Genomic DNA, 19,430 nt, shown 5'->3' on the forward strand with positions numbered 1-19,430 from the left:
ATCCTCCAGCAGAGGTCTTACAGTGGGGAAAGCAGCATGAGGGCTCCCCCCTCATCCAGAGAGAGGAGGAGGAATGCCGCCACATATTAGTTTGTGAATAGCAGCACAGAGGTGGGAAGGCTGCATTTGTCCTTGAGCAAGCAGCGCCGGTATTTAAACCCGACTCTTTGACTTCCATTCTGCAGAGACATATTGCAGAGGGCTGACAGCTGATTAGACTGATGGATCACGACGTGGTGCAACCATTACTACCGCTATGAAGCCTCTGTCAGCTCACTGCACTCTCATACTCTCTCTCTCTCACACACACACACACACACACACACACACACACACTCTAAGCAGGCTGCTGCACAGAGCTGATATGCAGTATAAAGAAGGACAGATTGATTTCACCGCACCTACTCTTTAAAGGATTACCAACAGAGTTTTTAACCACCGAGGCAGTGGGATGCTTTTGACGAGAAGGTCCCCGTGTCGAGGGGTAAACTGGAACACATGTCTGCAGACTGCAGAGTGCAGTAACAGGTGGTGGTGGTGGTGGTAAAGGGTTGTAAAAGGTGGAAATGTATTGTGAAAGAGGAAAGTAAAAAAAAAAAAAAATGTTTAGGAATAAAGGAAGGTACAAAATGAATATAAAGAATTATTCTAGTGCTTTATCAAATCCACTTTGGCCTAAGCAAATCTTAGGCCAAATCTGCTATAGATAAAGAAAAACCGAGCTACCCAGGATTCAGACGAACATCCGAGGCGAGAGGTTTGGGGTAACGTACCCAGCAGTGACGTTCTCCTCAGCTATCTGTGAATCACCTGACCTCAAACAGATGGCTAGAACTCCAGGAAGCAGAAAATATGCACCGATTTAGATGAAGGGTTGCGCATTTAGCCGTTTGTTTTTTACAGGGTTCTGTGTTCGCTGGACTAACAGCTTGTGTTCATCTGTAACGAGGGACGACTATTTTGGTATGTTTTCCGTGACTCTAAACCACGGCGTGTCACATTCTTCTGATGGTAACTCCAGTGATGCCGTTAAGCTTGTGAGAAACACAAATGCAGGATATTAATCACAGCAGGTATACGTTATTCAGTGACACTCCGTTCAAATATTTGTTTCGGCGGGGGACAGAGCGTGGGAGAGGACTGCAATAAATGCAGCGTGATATCCAACCACTGCCGCTGTCTATGCATCCCGTCCCTGTCCCCCCCAGCAAGTAACGCACAATACATGCATGGACATTGTCAGGATGTACCGTCAAATGACTTTTGAATATCTATAAAAACGGTCTGATGGTACCAATACACCTCAGAGATCTCGGTGCTATTTGAAGCGGTCGTTGTAACCCGGCTGCTATTTATATCTGTCAAGTGCCCCATCGAGCAGCAGAATTTACAGAGCACTCGAGTCACGACGGGCCTCGCACTAAACCACACGGACGTACCAGAGGCCCGACGAGTGGCTGCAAAAAGGCAGTTTCCACTTCGGATCGATGTTTGTTGGACGTCGTTCGCAGAGTTTGGATATTACATAAGGGCTCTTTAGATGAATGGCTCCTGCAAGTGCCAGCGCAGGAGATGGACGAGAGATGAAAAAAAAAGAAAAGGAGCATAGCAGTGCATCTAATCATTGCTAGGAGCGATTAGAGCATTATAGATAATGTAAGGGTTATCAAAAGGACATGTGTGGCAGCAATTATACATTATGAACACTCACTAATGTATGGTAAGGCTCACACCTAGGGAGCTCAAAAGTATTTTTGCTGACACTGAGCTCAAGGGACAATGAATTGTGAGAGGATTTAAAAACAATGTCCTGCTGATAGCATGCATTGTGTCTCGCCTGAAAAGACAGGTGCCGGGGAGAGACAATCGTGGGACTGATGTCGGGAGAGAGGAGGGAGGGAATAAGCCAAAGCCACAGGACCAGGAGGGTACGATATTAATCCCTCCACTGCTGCTGCTAAATTGAAATCTTGTCTGCAACCAGTACGTCAGTATAGCACTACACCCTTTATTCAATCTTCTGGAAGACGGGTGAAAAAGAAGATACGCTGCGGTATATTAGGAAAAGCCTTTTTATGAAGGTGTGCTCGCTGTGAAAGCAGAGGCTCGGATTCTCGGGAGAAAAAAAAAAGGAGCGTGATGAGCGCCTGTTTGGATGTGGATAGAGACAAATATTCAGAGGCTGACATTTGCAACAATTTGTTTCAGGAAACGGTTACGCTGTTCAAAAAGCCCTCTGTGGACATTTTAACATGATGCTCCAAAAGCTCACAGCTGTAAAACATTTGAGCAGAGTGGCGGCTTCCAAAAAAGCTCCCTAATCATCACAGACCATCTGGAAAACAACTGGGCCGTGCACTGTCCACAAGACAGACAGGAGCATGGAAAAGATAGGGTACTGAGTAGTTGTATGTTTGCCGTGGGAGCTGTACCATTTTAAGAGCTTCAGAGATACCCATCGCCGAGATCACAGAGCGTACCATGCAACCAAAAAGTAGAGGAATTCCATTCGCTAATATGAGTCGCTGTCCACCTGCAGCACCACCGATCAGCCTTTGTTTTGTCTCTACAGTATCTCGCCACGAGCACTGTAATGGTTGCAAGTTTTAACTTGAAGCAATGTTAAGAGTTCCTCAACCAGACAGTCAGGCTGGTATTTATTACATCCGGCAGAGACCAGCCAGGATACTGAAGTCTCCCGGTGGCTTCCGATCATATATGCTGCAAAGAACTTTCTCAACTTTCTCAAATTGGAACACGGCTGGTACATCAAGTTCTCAGATGTAGACCTGATGATGTGAGGAATAGTAGCAGACCAACAGCATGACCCCCCCCCCCCCCCCCCCCCCCCCCCCCCCATGAAGGCAGCTGTCCCCAGGTTCAACCCGGCACGACACAAGCAAAGGGCGGCTCACTGCAGATTACTGCAGGGATTACTCAAATTCAACAGCTCTATCAGCATTAAATCAAAGATACCACACAAGTAAGAGGCTTTAGGACCAAAGAACTACAGAAGGCTGCATGCTCCCCTACGACACCCAAAAGGTACGCCTACATTCAATCAATCTTATAACATACAACAGCTTCTGACCAAGTGCACCTTTTCTCAGAAAGAAATGACAAAAATAAGACTGGGATCCCCGCAGACAACCAGTCTCTTGATCCTATTAAAAGCAGCCTTGCCTTTAGTTAGTTAGTTCTTCCCATAGGATGAAAAAGAGGAACGAGCGAACATTAGCACACACACTTTATAAACAAACAAATGCATCACAAAACCGTCAGATAGATAACCAAGAGTACAATGAACAACAGCCGAGGATAACTTAGTGTAATGTGGATTTTCACTCTTAGTCTTAATCGGCACCCGGGGCAGTCGCTGACATCAGAGGATCCTCTCACACATGTGTTCACACGCTCAGCATCCATACACCAAAACACATAACACACACTTTTGTTCCAGTGCTAGCCAGATGGCTGGCGACCCCACAGAGAGTGAGACGCGTGAGAGCTGTCTGTCTCCACAGTCAGCACCCGGGCATACAAAACAGAGAGCTACGGAGCAGGAGACGGGATGATGTACAGCAGATCCAGGTCCACTGGTTTCCCTCCTAAATCACATCACACACACACACACACACACACACACACACACACACAAGTGAGCTGCATGAGTGCCGAGCACTGACAGAGTTAGTGAGTCAGCAGCCACAGCCATCAGAGCCTCCCCCTGCCAAGGGGGTGAGTAAACACTCTCAGAGCTTTGCAGTTTGGATGAAGCAGTGTCCCTGGTGAGCATTTTGTTAATGTCCTCCATGTGTATTGGGATCCGACACTTCTTTTCAAACATACCATCGCATATGGTCTTTGTGATGATGGTGATCATCGGGATTATTTTATTGAATATTGAGGACACATTAGTCATCGGACTTCTTACATTAGAGAGTTCATCACTCTCAATGAGATAAAGCCTCATGGTCACTTTAAAATTCTTTTGAAGCTTGTTTGTGGAAGTTTGCATGTTGTCTTGTTTGTGTGGATTTTCTACCGGTCGCTCAAATTTCCTCCAACAGGAGTAGGCGTGAACGAGGCCGTCTGTCTTCGTGTCGGCAGAGTGGTGAGCAGTCCGGTGTGCGACACGCCTCCCACCTAATGTGTGCCGGGATGTAGGCCGTAGATCCGGCTAAAACAAATGAAGTAAACTGGCTCTTCTTGTTGCCTCCATCATAAATCTCTCGAAATACTTCCAAGCTGCTACCAGCTGGGGAAATTTGCCGCTGAAGAAAAGCAGAGCCCGACACTTCTGTGTGTGAAAGTGGGCTGTTTCGCTGCTGATTAAATTGAAAGCAAATGCACAAAAAAAAAGAAGAAGAAGAACATTTGTGAGCGTTGCCCCAGCCGTCCTGCTCAGGATAAGGTTAATTAGGTTTGAGGTTAGTTTCTGCAGTGGGAGCTAACGAGTGATATGGAGCTTAAACATTGTTCCTGCCTTAAGGTTACTACATTGTAGCCTGTAAAAATGGTCTACCGCTGCTTTATTAAACAGTATAGTCCGTTTCTGCTTGTCCCAAAATGTCCATGTTGCTAGGTGACGCTCATGCTAAAGCTGAACCATTCCACAAAATTTAATTATTTATCGTTTATAGAATTGTAAATACATTTTCTGTGAGACATCAAATGCACAACATATTCTATAGATGGAGCCATTGTTGGACCTGGCAGAGTTTCAGAGAGAATATACAATGCACACTTGGTCACCTCTCTCACACATCACTACTGTGACTGGATTTTCAGGGTTACATAATGAGGTCTGATAGAAGGCCTTGTGCACAAGTAGAAGCTTGGATTAGTCCCTGGAGAGAAGGGAGAGCCCTTTAAAGTCAGCCATCACTGTGTGTCTGACAGGTATGGAGGGTTATGTGACAGACATGGACGGACTCCCACCGGGTTCGCCACGAAAGATCGAGACCTAAACTCAAAGATCGCACTCCAGGTAGAACTAGAGATCGAGCCACCGCAAAACCCACAAAGACAGAAACAAGAATCAATGGGAGCTCATTCCTCAGATTGTCCCTCAGCATCGGGGATTTTCACTCACTTTAGCTGATGTCACTCATGAAAATGAAAACAAATCCCCTATGCTTGAAGTCTAATCCATTCTTCAGATGTCTGATAAGATGCCTCATTTCACCGACGCCCTGAAGTGTCAGTCTCTGAAGTGTCGGGAACTGCAGAGATGAAACTTAGAAAGAGAAGAGGCGAGAACAGAATGCTGGTATGGACGAATGCGGTGGTGTAACGGATCGTTGTTCATCCGTGATCCGTACGGGAACCCCCCCCCCCCCCGCGGATTAATTACACAGTTTAGCTTAACCATCATAGTGTGAAATAAAAGTTGACTGACATCGTTATCCACCAATGTTCAGTAAAATATGCGATCAGGACATCATTTATGCTTTTCTAGTCGCAGATCTCTGATAACGTTACATTCAACTATTTGAATGCTAGTAGAACACTATTCATGTAGTGTTCTGGAAGTGTAGTGTATTTAGGGTATTTTGAACTAGGCAAACAGTTTCCGTGTTCAAATTTATAACCAACAAGCGTATTCCACAAAATGATTCTTTAAAGTGGCTCTGATCAAAATGTGTATGATAACCACTAACCAATAATAATAACCAAACAACAATGTGTGATGTGAGAGGGGTCACTTGTAGTGACTAATCAACAGAGAATCATCCTCTGACTCTGCAGGTCTGAGGGGCGTTTCAGCATCTTTCAATGTTACTGTTCTGCTTCACTCTCACAGCATCGTTTTCGGCAGCTGTTTTCATATTTAAAAAAAAGTATAAAAACTCACGGTACGCAACCAAACAACGACAAAGGTAGCCAATCTCTGGTGAACACAGTGGAGCATTCAGCAGCTAAAGAGTCAGCTATTGATTGTCTATCTTTGAGCGATAATTACCACAGCTGATTTTTTTTAATTGATCCCTTTGAGAGCAACCTGATACTCGTAACTCTTTTAACTGTGCCGTCAGCCAGTGTGTGGGGGTTCAAAGGACACAACGAGGCAACAGCAACACAGAGATCCACAAGAGAGATCTTTCTCATAATTTGCTAAATTTCAATTGACATGCTTTCCACTATCCTGAGTGATGAATTATGCAGCTTTGGAAGTGAACAGCCTCATGAAAGTGGTGGTTGCAGAGCAGGCGAGTACAATATTTATGTTTTCAGTTGCACTTTTATGCTGATGAGCACTCGGAAGCGGCAAATTGCCCTCAAAGGACGCTGACAAACTGTTGCCAAATGAAACATTAATAACTTTGCACTAATAAAGCAAGACTTTTTGGTCTCCAGCATTGTGAGGGTCAGCCATTTGAGCCTACACTGCTGGAAGTATGACTCGCTCATTCGTCTTCAAAACAAGATGTCAGCTGTCTGATTGTGACAATGAGAGGGAACTGCCAGGAGATCTGCACCTGTCTTTGCATCAACATAACTGCTGTAAACACCTCCTGCATCCACGAGGGAACAATTATAATAGATGTAGTAATTAGAGTGATCGCTCTCCGCCCAAAATATTAAGCCGTCAAGTTGATTTCACTCCATTCATCCTCATTCAGCCTCATTCAGCCTCCTGAAAGTTCGTCACAGGTCAACAACCCTCATTAGCAGACAGTGACGGACAAACATTTTGACAAAATGCTGCTGGTTCAATTGCCCAAATCATGTGTCGTCCCCCCCCCCCCCCCCCCCCCCGTCTTGTCTTGTTCAAAATGAAGATTGCCCTCAAATGTGGAATTATGTGCAAGAGAGATAAAATGGGAAAAAAAACAAATGTGCCAGATGGCTCCGTCTCATGAAAAACGCTGTTTTACCTCACAAACAAAAACAAACTGAACAGATACTGCACTCTGCGTGGCTGTAAAAAAAATACTACAAGACCCAAGAGAGGGTTACAGAGAGAATGTCATGAAAACAACATGTCCAGTGGCTCAACTCTCCATTTACTACGCTGCACAGGGCCTACGCAGAAACAGCATGACAGCCCCTCAAAACATCTCCATCACCCACTGGTGGCTGGCTGTTAGGTCAGGAAGCTGTTTGATGATATCGTGGAGTGTGTCCATTTTAACGTCGAGCATGTTCAATTCATTGTGGGAAGACCAAATCCTGATTGCACCTTATATTTGATTAATTGTGCAGCCCTAGCTCAGCTGCAGATCTTTGCAGAAGTGTACAGTAGTTCAATCAAAGATACTGTAAGTCTCCGAGCTCTCGACACAAGGTACAAAGTAAAGGAGTGTGGAGTATTGTTTCGGCTCTGGGGGGACCAAAGCAGCAGAATGGCTGGATGGAGTTCTCTGATTTATCGCTAAATTCAGCCGCTGAGACCAGGGCCAAAAGCCACCGGCCTAAAAAGTTTTATTAGGACTAATGGGAGGGTGCTATTGACCCGTTACTCTCTCCTCAATGAGCCACAGCAGATGGGAAGATGCAATGATTCTGTGTGTGTGTGTGTGTGTGTGTGTGTGTGTGTGTGTGTGTGTGTGTGTGTGTGTGTGTGTGTGTGTGTGTGTGTGTGTGTGTGTGAACAGTATGTATGTAATCGATATGTGTGCTCTTCAGGCAAACAACAAACAAGTACATTTGTAAAGAAAAAGGATGCATGCCTGTGAATGAAATCTGCAGGCTAATCATTTACACCTCATTATCTCACTGGCCAGTTGACACGTAGTTTCCCCCAAACTGAAAAAGCCCTGTTGGCATTGGGCCACCTGCACAACAAGCCAGCAACTCAGAAAGAGGCCTCTCCGTCTGAGGCGAGCGGTGAGCCACGACTGATTCCATTAACATCTGCGCTGACCTTCACTCAAAAACTCACAGTACCGAGATACAATCACATCTCGTGATGCGTCCGGTCAACACTATCACACCAGCAAAGCTGCACCTCCCATCCTCCCTCACACACCCCGTCCGAGGACAGTCTTCGTCAGCACAATCTGCTCCTCGATGCTCACACTGTGTAACCCTGACGGTAACGGCCAAGACACACCGCCAGCATGCCAACGGGCCAGAACCTTTCGCTCAAAACACACCCGAGTCACAGGAATGAATCAATGATGCAGTCTGTCTCTCATCAGACTGAAAAACAAACAAACAATGCAACGACAACAACAAAAAACTAAACTTGCAATACTCAACAACACTAAGCTGATGATGAAGTACTAATGATAACTTGCTGTAAAACATAAGGCTCAGACTAATCCAGCTGTCATCGGGGTAATGGCTTTGGAGACTTTTCAGAGGCTTTTATTGGCCGCCTCACAGAAAAGCTCAAAATGTCCCGAGTGCTGTCCAAGACAGTTATCACATAAACTTGTCAACAAATCTCTATATCAAAACAGTGAGTGAGCGACGTTAGCCGCTAAGTCGACAAAGCACAGAGAAGCTCAGATAACGACACACACAGAGGGGGAGGGACTTCACTCTCTACTCAGGTAGACATCACTATATTTCTAAATGCTCTATTAAGCTCTGAATTTCAAATTTAGCAACAAAGAAGAAACTCAAGACCGAGGCAGCCTCGGTCACATGTGGTACAACTATCTGCATGTCGCATCAGCTGATATTCTACCCACAGGCAGTAGAGTATGTCGTATGCCTACGAGTATTTTCTGAGGACCCACTACACAAGGAACTACACTCAACAGTTTCTATTCAGGCAAATGTGAAATTAATTTACACTTCACAGTTTAGCTAGTTAGCTACTTTCATGCAGTGGTCAAAAAATAAATGACACAGGCACCACTATGAGTGACAGAGGGGAAAGCTAAAACAGAGGAAATTTGGGGATCTGCTGCACTGTATGTACAGCACAAGTTTGTCCGTCACTGTCTGTATTCACTGTTACTGTTCAAAAAGGGTCTGATTCTTTGTGTTTTCTTGCTCGCTAAACTGCGGCTTAAAACAAGCTCAGTTAAGCCAGCCCAACGTGCTTTTGTTTGCAGCGTGTTTATTGTGACTGCTACTTGTGATCACAGGTGACTAACAGATTCAAATGGTCCAACTGCGTCTTTGCAGGCACACAAATAAAAACCTCTTAAATGAGCAGCGGCGCATCCGCTATTACACGGATTGCTGAGAATGATCCTATTCAGTTTGTGGGATAATCAGAAAGCTTCCTATTGAGATGACTGAGGCAGATTGTGAATGTAGTTATCATGGTAATATGGCATGAGCTCAGCCAATACTGAATAAATAGGCATTGTTAGATAATACATTTGTTTTTCATGGTAAAATATAATGTTTTGAAAAGAAAATGAAATGATCAGAAGTGTCCATGTATCCCAGTAACTGGGTTTGGACTAAAACAAAGCTGCGATTTCATCTGCAGCTATAAGGACACAACTGTTTAATTCAAATAAAATGTCTAAAATGCAGCTGACGCGTCAGACTAATGGTTCTTCATTTGCCAGATGCAGTCTGCACGCTTTGTAGAGGACACCGTGATTAGTCTGTGACTTGTTCTGCAGAGGGCATCACCGTGCCAGAGTCAAAGCGATCAACTAATGAACGTGGTCCGTTCTGCACTGAGAAGCTGTGACAAAATACCAGAATGGCAAACCGGCCACGCGAAGCTCCTCAAATACACGAGGACGTCAAAGACGCAGAGAGGATTCAGCGAGGACGATAAGGCAGAATATCCTAAATTCGTAGCCCGTGTATTGCAATGCTTCGATAAACGCAGAAACATGTATTTTGACAGAATAAATCCATCTGCAACATATCTGTATCTACCGCGTGAGAGGAGCACTTCATTAGGATATATATATAGTAGCAGAATATTTCAAGTCATACACTTGGATTTAAAACATTCTGAGCACAGATGATGAATCAGTGCTGACTGAATGACAGCGCTTGTGATCTCTTTTGATCAGTGGCATGCAGCAGGCAGCCGTGGAGGAGGGAGAGGAAAACATGCACTGTACTGGGATCAGAGACGTTGTGGCACAGCCAAGTAATTCATGTAGAGGGGCACAAACTGGACACATCAAAGTGCTTTAGTGGACATAATAATACACATCATAATAAGTACTTTTCAGGGTAGTAAAAGACACGTTCAATAAGTTAAAATGGTCATAAACAACAACACACTACAAATACATAACACAACACAGCGACATGGAGGATATATCGCATTTCCTCCTGCCCACATAGCACCAACAAACGAGAGGACTGGGGACATATTGTTCCGAAAAAAATCAATGGAGGGAGACTTTAAATAAGTCTTTTGAAATTCCTTTAACACTGTAGGTTGGCACATACCTCAGAATTTGTTCCCAGCATCTACTTAATGTGCTGAGTGTCATTTATTTTTTAACCGGAGCAAACCATATAAACAAAAACAACGAGGGTAGTTGTTTTTGACAGATTAATAACCGTCTGAAATAGAGAACACGTTATACTTTGGCTCGACTCTCCAAAGTAGGCTCAGCTCTGAGCGGGGTGAGTCTGAATAAATACAAAGACGACGGCAGCCACACTTTGCCCATGTCTGTCTAGTATTTGCACACTGTGCCTGTGTAATCATTAACTTTTGCGATAGGCTTCTGTAGTACAGAAATAGGGAGTAAAGGTTCCAAAAGTACAGTCGTGCAATCTTTACTTCTAACACACAGCGTGGTTTAAGGAGTAGCCCAGCTGTTGGACCAGTGAAGAATAAATAAATGTTTTTAATTGCCGCCTGCTCAACGTTTAGCAGGTTCTGGTGATATGACGGGTGTGTGTCTTGTGAAGTTGTCAAACTCACTTGATAAAGCACCGTGCACCCTCGAAAGTATATCCTTCTTCCCATCCAGTGGGTAGGTCTGTGAAAGAGGGACACAAACACGTGAATACAAACTGGCTGAACAGACAGATGTTGTGTGTATTAAAGTGAGTCGAGCTATGCACTCCCAGCTGTCAATGCACACGCTGATGCGCTGCAACTTTGATTGGTTGATTAAACTTGAAACCATTTTTAAATTTGATTTGTCGTTTTTCGAGTAAGAATGCCAAACATTTGCTGGTTCCAGCTTCTCAAATGTGAGGATTTACTGTTTTTCTTTTATATAATTGTCAATGAAATATCTTGTGGTTTTGGACCGTTGTAGCAATTTGTATCCTTCACTTAAGTTTTAAGGCGGCAACTAACTCTTGCTTTCATAATTGATTCATCTGTGAATTGTTTTCCTGATCAAGCAGATAAATCACCTTTGTTAATGCAGTCAAAAATCCAAACATACTCAATTTACCATCTATCACACAAAGACAAGTAAAAGCAGAAAATCATCTAAATTGACAGGCTGGAACTAAGACTTTTTATATTTGAAAAATGACATAAGCCATTAATCGATTATCAAAATATTTGCAGATTGATTTTCTGCCAATCAACTTAATCGATTAATCCACTAATTGTTTGAGCTCTAACAACTTTGGGCTATGGAGTTTGGTATGTGTCACTATAGTTTTGACACATTTAGCCTTTAGACTCAAATGATTCATCGAGGAAACGCTAGCTGCAGCAGCCACTCAATTACATGAGTGGGAAAGCTCTGAGACCCATGAGAGCAGGCTGCTACATAGTAACGTCACCAGTATCATACATCATGGGGGGCTAGTTCTTTTTATTAAGATTGGTCATGACACGGAGCTTTCTGAAGTGGTGGGGTACATTTAAAGCTAACACAAAAACAAAAACATTAACACGAGCAGGGCAGAGGTGGGCACGAGAGGGCTCACTTTACACGGTACCAGTGCCACACACAAAAAAAAAAAACACTCGTGCATCTAGGGACACAGCATGGATGTCTCTCTCTCTCTCTCTCTCTCTCTCTCTCTCTCTCTCTCTCTCTCTCTCTCTCTCTCTCTCTCTCTCTCTCACACTCACACTCACACTCACACACACACAGTGTGGGAAGTATCGGTTTTGGGGGATTTAGTCAACAACAACACATGACGGCGGACACGAGAGACGTGAAACACAACACGTAGAAACTTGATATCCGTTAGCTGACAGCTCACCTGGAGTTTTCCTGTGCCCGGTTATTACCGCCTCACCACTCACTGGATGCAGCCAGGTTGTACTCTTGGCTTCTTCGCTGTTGAGAGAGAGAGAGAGAGAGGTAGAGAGGGAGGAAATGCGTTCGTTATTACACGGAGACTTTGTTCCAAAGCAGGAAAACGGGAAGCTTAGGAATTACTTGATAGTTACTTAATGAAGAAGACGCGTCCATCCCGAGTAACGCCGTAACTCCAGGAAGAAGGGAGACAAGAAATCCACTCGGGTTGTAGATCCGCCGCCATGTCTGGCAATACTGTATGACAAGCGCGCGGCTCCGCTCGCGCAGGCAGCGCGTACACGGAAACCTTGGCAACGGCGGATCTCTGGGAGGCGGGCAGGAAGCCCAGGGGTAGGGCAGACAGGTGCGGTCACGTGCGTTGATTTAAATTACAGACATGTTCAATACGTACATGTGACAGACAGCAATATTATATTTTTGTGGGATATTGCTACAAGAATTCCATTAAAAAAGTTGTTTTTTCTCTGCTGTTTAAATGTGTTATTGTTGTCTTGTGTGGTTGTGGATTCATTGTTTATTACTGGCTGTGTTAGTCTTACCCTTTGTGTGGTTTATGGACGCACATTGTTCTCAACAAAGACACCTCTCACCAGTGTGAACAAACATGGGGGGCAGGGCCAGATTAACCTGCCGGGGAGCCCCAGGGCAAAATTGATCTGCTGGTCCCTCGATAGGCCTTTTGCAGACTATTTGACTTGCTTTAGTAGGAAAAGCGCAGGTGTTACTTTTAGCATTAATGATGGTTCCTTCATCCAAGTGTCCCAGTACCAGTGTGGCACTGTTGAAAAGAAAGAAGCCACATAATTCAGCCTTCTTTCATTTTGTTATTTACACCTGTGCTTCTCCTGCAGTTACTGCTTATTGTCATAGGTGCTGCCTAAGAAAACGAAGCTTAAAGATTGTAACTTTTAAATTCAGTCAGGAGCCACCTTGAGGCATCTTGTCAGATGGCATTGCTTCAGTGACACACACTCCAAAACAAATCATTAGCTCAAACCAGATGACACACAGTAAACTGGCAGCTTTTGTGGCCCCCGGGCTTCTGGCGTCTTGGGGCCATTTTCCTGCTTTGCCTGGTTGGTAATCCAGCCTTCGTGGTGGCACAGACTGGCATGCACTCGCAAACACACACATACACATTTTCAGCTCTACCTTTAGGTCCTCGGTCTCTGCCTTCTGTCATTGTGCTGTGAAATGACAGCATCAGCCTTCCGCGCCATATACAAAGACAAGTCATACAACACCACTGTGCCTGGCCCGTGTGTTGTTTGTTAGAGTTGCATTGTGTTCTGGACACATGGTAAGCCACAGCTTCGGAGGCAGTAGGTGGTGATGAAGGGAAGTGAACGCATCCACTAACTGCCAGGTCATCCACTTTGGGTAATAACTCTGAAGGGAGGGGGCGCAGTTAGTCACTGACGCTGCTCCTAGTCAGGTGTCAACAACACTGAGCCCTTTGTTTTCTACTTACCTGGGGCAGAGCAGCACAGCTTTCAGGTTATATGGCATACAAAAGAACTACTTGTTTTTCCCCCAGGTGGTCAGGTCCATGTGAAGAAAGGAAAATGATATTCAATGAAGCTGGGCCTCATGGGCTCTTTTGTTTAACCTCGCATCACTTTGAGAAGGAGTGTAGAGGCTTTGTTGCATAATGCACAGCTAAATACAGTCCATTCCCTAACCTTTTGATCAAATCTGGAGATACATTTTGATCTAAAATTCAGACTTTTTTTGAACAGTTAAAGTATCTTCTTAAGGGAATAGACACAAAACCTTACTTGCCCAAGCCCCAGTTGTTCCACCACTATTTAATTCATTTTAGAATAGCTATGAATAAAGTCCATTAGGGTGGAAATGATTGGATTAGAGCCTGATACCTTCCTGTATGCGCTGGTATACCCGTGGGATCTGAAAGCAAGGTAGTGTCTGAAAGCCAGGGTCCATGCTCCTCAGTTTTCAGACTGGGAACTCAAATCTTCCAGCGTATTTCTTGCCATTCATAGCCATCAGGAAAGAAAAGTAGCATGCAAGCACTATTTCCTATTCCTATATACATAGGATAATCTGATATATGGCACATAAAACTTTAGATTAAAAGTCTTAATAGTAAAAGTATTACCATAATAATATTCATAGAGATAGCCAACGATCTCACTTTCCTTTTATTCAATTTTTTTTCACCACAGGATCCGAGTTACAGGATTGATTGAGAACTTCACAGCTTCCCTACTCAATATGCAAGTTTGCATGGGCTTCTATTTCCAAGGTCTGACAGTATTGACATAACAGAAAGTCCTGCACTGTGGGTCAGGACATGTAATTCTTCTTTTGGCAGGAGCAGGCATTTCTCAACTGCAGCCCACAGTTGCCAGGGTGAATGATATATGCTTCACTGCACTGTAGCTTATCATCAGCTCTCCAGCAACCCAATACCATTTAGTTAGAGTGGGAGCCTAAATGAGAGTGACAGAGTATGTTTGTCTTTTGGGCAAAAGGTAGACAGGACACGCAGGTGGTGCTGTGTGTAAAGATAATATCAACAGCATCTAGTTGAAAATAAATAGAGAACAGGCCAAACAGAACTCAAGTGCTTGACGCCTGCAGATTTGTTCAGTAATTTTGTCTATGGGATCCACAAAAGGTCACACTAACTCTGGTCATAATGTAATGCAAAAACAAAGGAGAGACTTTGAAAGATCAGAAATGTTACAACAGTTTTCTCCTGACTTTAGAAGTCTTGTTTTAAACAGAATAAAAGAAACAAAAATCAGCAGAATAACACAATACAACCAGCTTCTCAAAGACTCAATTCAACTAACGGAATATGAATTCAAGTCCTGAAGGAGAGCCGGGGTCTGAATATGCAAAAGTTCAAGGGAGAATCATTACTTTGTACGTACAGTGTTGTGTCTGGTTAACATTGTGCAACGCATTCTTACATAATTGCTGAAGCTCGGCAAAGCGAGGGTTGTCTGCTCGGCGACGCGGGCCAGACTTGAGGCATCAGTATGTAATTAATGGTTGCACATTATCAAGCAGCTGTTGGAGGGCTTTGTTCTGGTGCCAGCCCAGCAGTAGCCCTGTGCCTGTCTGTGCTTGGTAAGAGGGAGGACGCTCCTCTTTAGAGGGGAGCCACTCGGCATCTGTGCAGACCTCTCGTCTGATGGCATCCAAAGCCTGTGCAGATAGAGCCGTCTTTCAGCCTGAACACAGCCCTTTGAAAACAGTGCATTGTAAAGGTGAGAAATTTGATTACGTTTCGATTACGTACACACTACTGAGGGGAAAATTAGTTATTCTTTGATGATGTAAAAATAACCCCAGGAGGTAATAATCAGCCCACAAGTACAATGCAAAATGAACGTACTGGGCACAATAACTTCCTATGGTACTGTACTGTTTATCCCATCCCGTACTCATTGCTCAATGATGTGAACATGATGTCATCCATGCTTCTCCATTTTCAACACACAGTATCATTTGACTGGCATGCATAACCCACAGACCAGTACAGCTACTAGGACCAGTCAAGTCAGCAGAAGCGGGTAATAGGCAACATTGGAAAAATGGTATAACACTTAATTCAGCTGTGGATGCGGATATTTGCAGTAGCAGCGGTACGGATGGTAGGAATATGGGTCACTGGGCTTTGAAAGTGTGTGGGAAACAGACCCTGAAAGAAGGTGTAGTTCTCCCAACTCACCTCCGAATCATTAAACTCGCCTCCCTGAATCACTGTTAGTCACAGTCTGACTAAAACCCATCCCACAAATGGCTCCATGTTCACCACAGCAATGACCTCATTGGATCCATAGCCTTTTTGGGTGCAGTCCAAATGTTTTTCTTTCCAGGTTTTATGAGATTTCCACTAGTGATATGTGCCATTAAAACTGAATGAGTGGGTACTCTATTTTGTAATTAGAGGATGTTGCAAGTGGCCTGAGTCAGTTTTTAACTGAAGTGATTGTGAGAGGAAATGCTTTGCAGCTCGGCTGTGGCAAAATAATTAAATATGCAAAGCTATTTTTCCCAGACCTATTGGGTTTAGTTTTTTTATGTTAAGTCAAAACATAGTTGGACTTGAGTTCAATGTGATGCTTTATTCATACTAAAGTATTGAAAAAGTCGACAGTGATGCTTTCTGCAAAGCCCAAGACTAAGCCCAACAATAAGACCAGCAGCCAAAACAGGCAGGAATAAAGCATCATAAATCTTCTGTATCAAAGGGCCAGAACTCAACCTCGCTCAATTAATGCGTCTGTTAAATATCTAAACTAACATAAGCATCATAATCTTACATGATGTCATTAGGCCTTATTGGTTTAGACAAGAACCTCTGTGTAAACATCTATGAAATTGACCTGCTTCCCTCCAGCATCATAAACTGCGTTATTAATTGCTACCTGTACTTAGTAAGCAAAAGGCTGTACTGTAAATGCACTGGACTTTAAATCAGCCACACATAACGCGAGTGGATTCCCTATTGATTGCAGCTGGAGCCATTACTCAGAAGATCCTGCTGTGTCATTTAGGTAATGGAGCAGATTATTAATTAAAATGAAAGACCACTTAACATTGATCAGGGTCGTCAGCTCCACTTTTGTACAATGCATAAATAACCTGACATGGGGTGTGATTCCCTAATATACAGTGCTCATTAAAGCTCATGACATTTGCTGACACCACGAATCCTGACACACACCACATCCTGGTTTCAGCTTCACGAGTGCGAGGCTGTGCCTTACACCCTGCAGTGTATTTATGCTTAAAGTAGCAGTGATAGATCAGGTCTTAGAAAACTACTTCAGACCAGTTTTATTATTTAGTGAAAGAGCTGTTTCAAAGGCATGATTATCTGGTGGGAGGGGACAAGGCCACATTCCACTGAGGACATCTTAAACGTCTGAGGTGATGTACAATGTTAATTAAAGTGTGGATGTGAAACCAACCAAGAAAGGTTTTCTTTTTAAAGAAGTTGATGAAATGTACTGTGTAACAATGCAACCACAACATCTGTTTGGCTTTGCAGTGTTCAGGATGTCTCAGCATGCAGTCCTCCCCTGTTTACACACATATCCTGTGTCTGATGGGAAAGCAGAGCAGTGTGACAAACGGGTCATGAGCATGTTCTCGGGGGCAGCGAGGGTCATGTGAGCGATGGTGAGAAAAGCTCCAGTCCAGGAATATTTCTTCAAGGCGGATGGCAAGAAATCCTCAAGGACAACACTGATATTCCCAAATGATCCTGAAGTTTGGTGCCATAAACTATCTGATTATCTCTCCCACTCTCTTCAGCAACTACTTTCAAATTCAAAGAGAGCTGTCTAATACATTAATCATTATTCCTAATGAATGAAAGGAAACGATTGCATTTTAATAGGATGCGCAGTGCGCACACTGCGATACAGAGCTCACCCAGCACAGAACAAAAAAAATGCCTTGTACCCAGAATATTGTGTTCACATGCAGAACAAAAAATGATAAGGAACACAAAGGTTTAATGCTGAAATAGCAAAATGAACAAAAAGATTAATGCTTTACAGAAACCTTACCTTTCTGTCAACTGGTGGCCGTGAGAGAAAATCTAAATATGGTATATGTCCACCAAAGTAATTAATTATGTTTAAAAGTCTATATTAGATATTCTAGAAGATGAAGGAAACATATGACCTATCTCTGACATCACAGTACACATATTTATGTATGAACATCTGCTCTGCTTGGGGCTATTTTGGGCCTGGAGCTTCTAAAAATTCAAGGTCACATAAAAAAGTTAAATGATCTTTACTCACGATCAAATGATAATGTACTGCTTCAGTTAGCTTGCTGTTGGTATGACATGAAAAGTTGTTGAGTTGAGTCCCTTTGCCTGTCGTGTGAATTTCTTCATTGGCATCTTTTTTACATCATACAACTCAGACACTGGAGAATATTGCGAAATCCTGGATTTCCACACAAAATAAGTCACTCTGTGGGCATGCATGAACAACTCCTGAGTGTTTCTTTTGGTGAATGTGACTGTGTGCTTAATCATACTCCTCAGTGGAGTGTGTACAGTCAATTCAAAAAGAAAAAGTCACATCTAAAGCAAAAGCTTATCCGTCAAAAAAAGTGTCTGTTTTTCTTTAATTATTCTCTTGTTCACAACCCGACCCGCATCCTTCGGCACTGAGTAAATGAGCTCTCTATCAAAGAGAGAGAGAGCACTGAGTCGTTATTTGTTTGTTTATATAATGTCACTCTGTAACTTCCTGAAAGGATGGATTTGCCTATATGATTGATGAAGTATGCAGTTAGACACCACACACAGCTTTATACATGCCGTCATGTTACGTTGACGCGGTGCACAAGCACTGAATGTTCTACCACAAATGATCTGTCCTCAGAGACTTCATAAGGCTGGTGGTTTACAGCGTGTTAACAAAACAAGCCAAGCAAAGCAGGGACTTTCAGTCATTCTGCATCAGAAGTAGTGAAACTCCCACACAATGTGTTCATTTACTGAAATTCCAAAATAAACACAGACAACAGGTTCAGATGGGAAATCTAAGAATGTGATATGTGTGAGGTAATCCTGTCACCAGTTATACTTGAAGAGTTCCATGTTCGTTATAAATTGTTTTAATGAAACACAAGAAAAAACATTTGGCACAGTATTTCTGCCAGTCACTTTAATAACAAACAAATATAAGTTTCCTCTTTCTTGGTCTAAGGTCAGACAACTCTATCAATTATAGATGAACGCAAAATAAGTGAATTAAATCCTTTTTGAGTATCTCTCTTTTCCTGGTACACAAGATAACTGGAGGTTTATTTATTCTGCTTATGTGGCAGATTGCACATTGTGCTGAGTCAGTGACTCAGCGCTCGGCTTTTACCTCCCACTCCACACCTGTTTAGGTGTAGGGAGTTTGACATTGCTTTTGAAATATTTAATACAGATCTCCCAACTATACCACAAACTGAAAAAGAAACAAAAATGCATATAGTTGAGCCATTTGGCAAGATGACCAGTGTCAGCAACAGAAAAACTGCCGGGGCAGTAAATTGACTCTGAATCGACAAGTGGGAGTGATGGGTTTGGGGAAATCTGAAAAATGTATTGCACATCACACAGAAATGTAAAGAATGGTTGACACACACTCGCTGTAATGACACATCTTTTCCAAAGAGTGAAGATAGCAAAAATACAAAACAGCATTTTAATCAAACATCCCTTGATTGAATTGCATTGCACAATATTCCTGAAAATCACAGGATTTGTATTCCTTGACATCTCTTTCAGTGAGAGAGTGCCACAGT

General features: G+C 43.3%; 1 protein-coding gene across 3 annotated transcripts in view; it reads right to left on the reverse strand.

Annotated features, from left to right (window-relative positions):
* Positions 1-12,351, reverse strand: part of LOC137880870 (pleckstrin homology domain-containing family A member 5-like) — a 68,345-nt gene extending 55,994 nt beyond the window's left edge. For all 3 annotated transcript variants that reach the window (XM_068722417.1, XM_068722415.1, XM_068722414.1), the window contains exons 1-3: positions 12,260-12,351; positions 12,070-12,146; positions 10,817-10,874 (exon numbers count right to left, since the gene is read on the reverse strand). In XM_068722417.1, coding sequence (XP_068578518.1) covers positions 10,817-10,874; positions 12,070-12,146; positions 12,260-12,351 — 227 coding nt within the window. The remainder of the gene's footprint in view (positions 1-10,816; positions 10,875-12,069; positions 12,147-12,259) is intronic.
* Positions 12,352-19,430: the final 7,079 nt, after the last annotated feature.

Source organism: Cebidichthys violaceus, unplaced genomic scaffold (assembly GCF_023349555.1).
Source record: "Cebidichthys violaceus isolate CVI_PGR_0920_01 unplaced genomic scaffold, fCebVio1.0.p SCAF_3, whole genome shotgun sequence".
NCBI classification, from domain to species: domain Eukaryota; kingdom Metazoa; phylum Chordata; class Actinopteri; order Perciformes; family Stichaeidae; genus Cebidichthys; species Cebidichthys violaceus.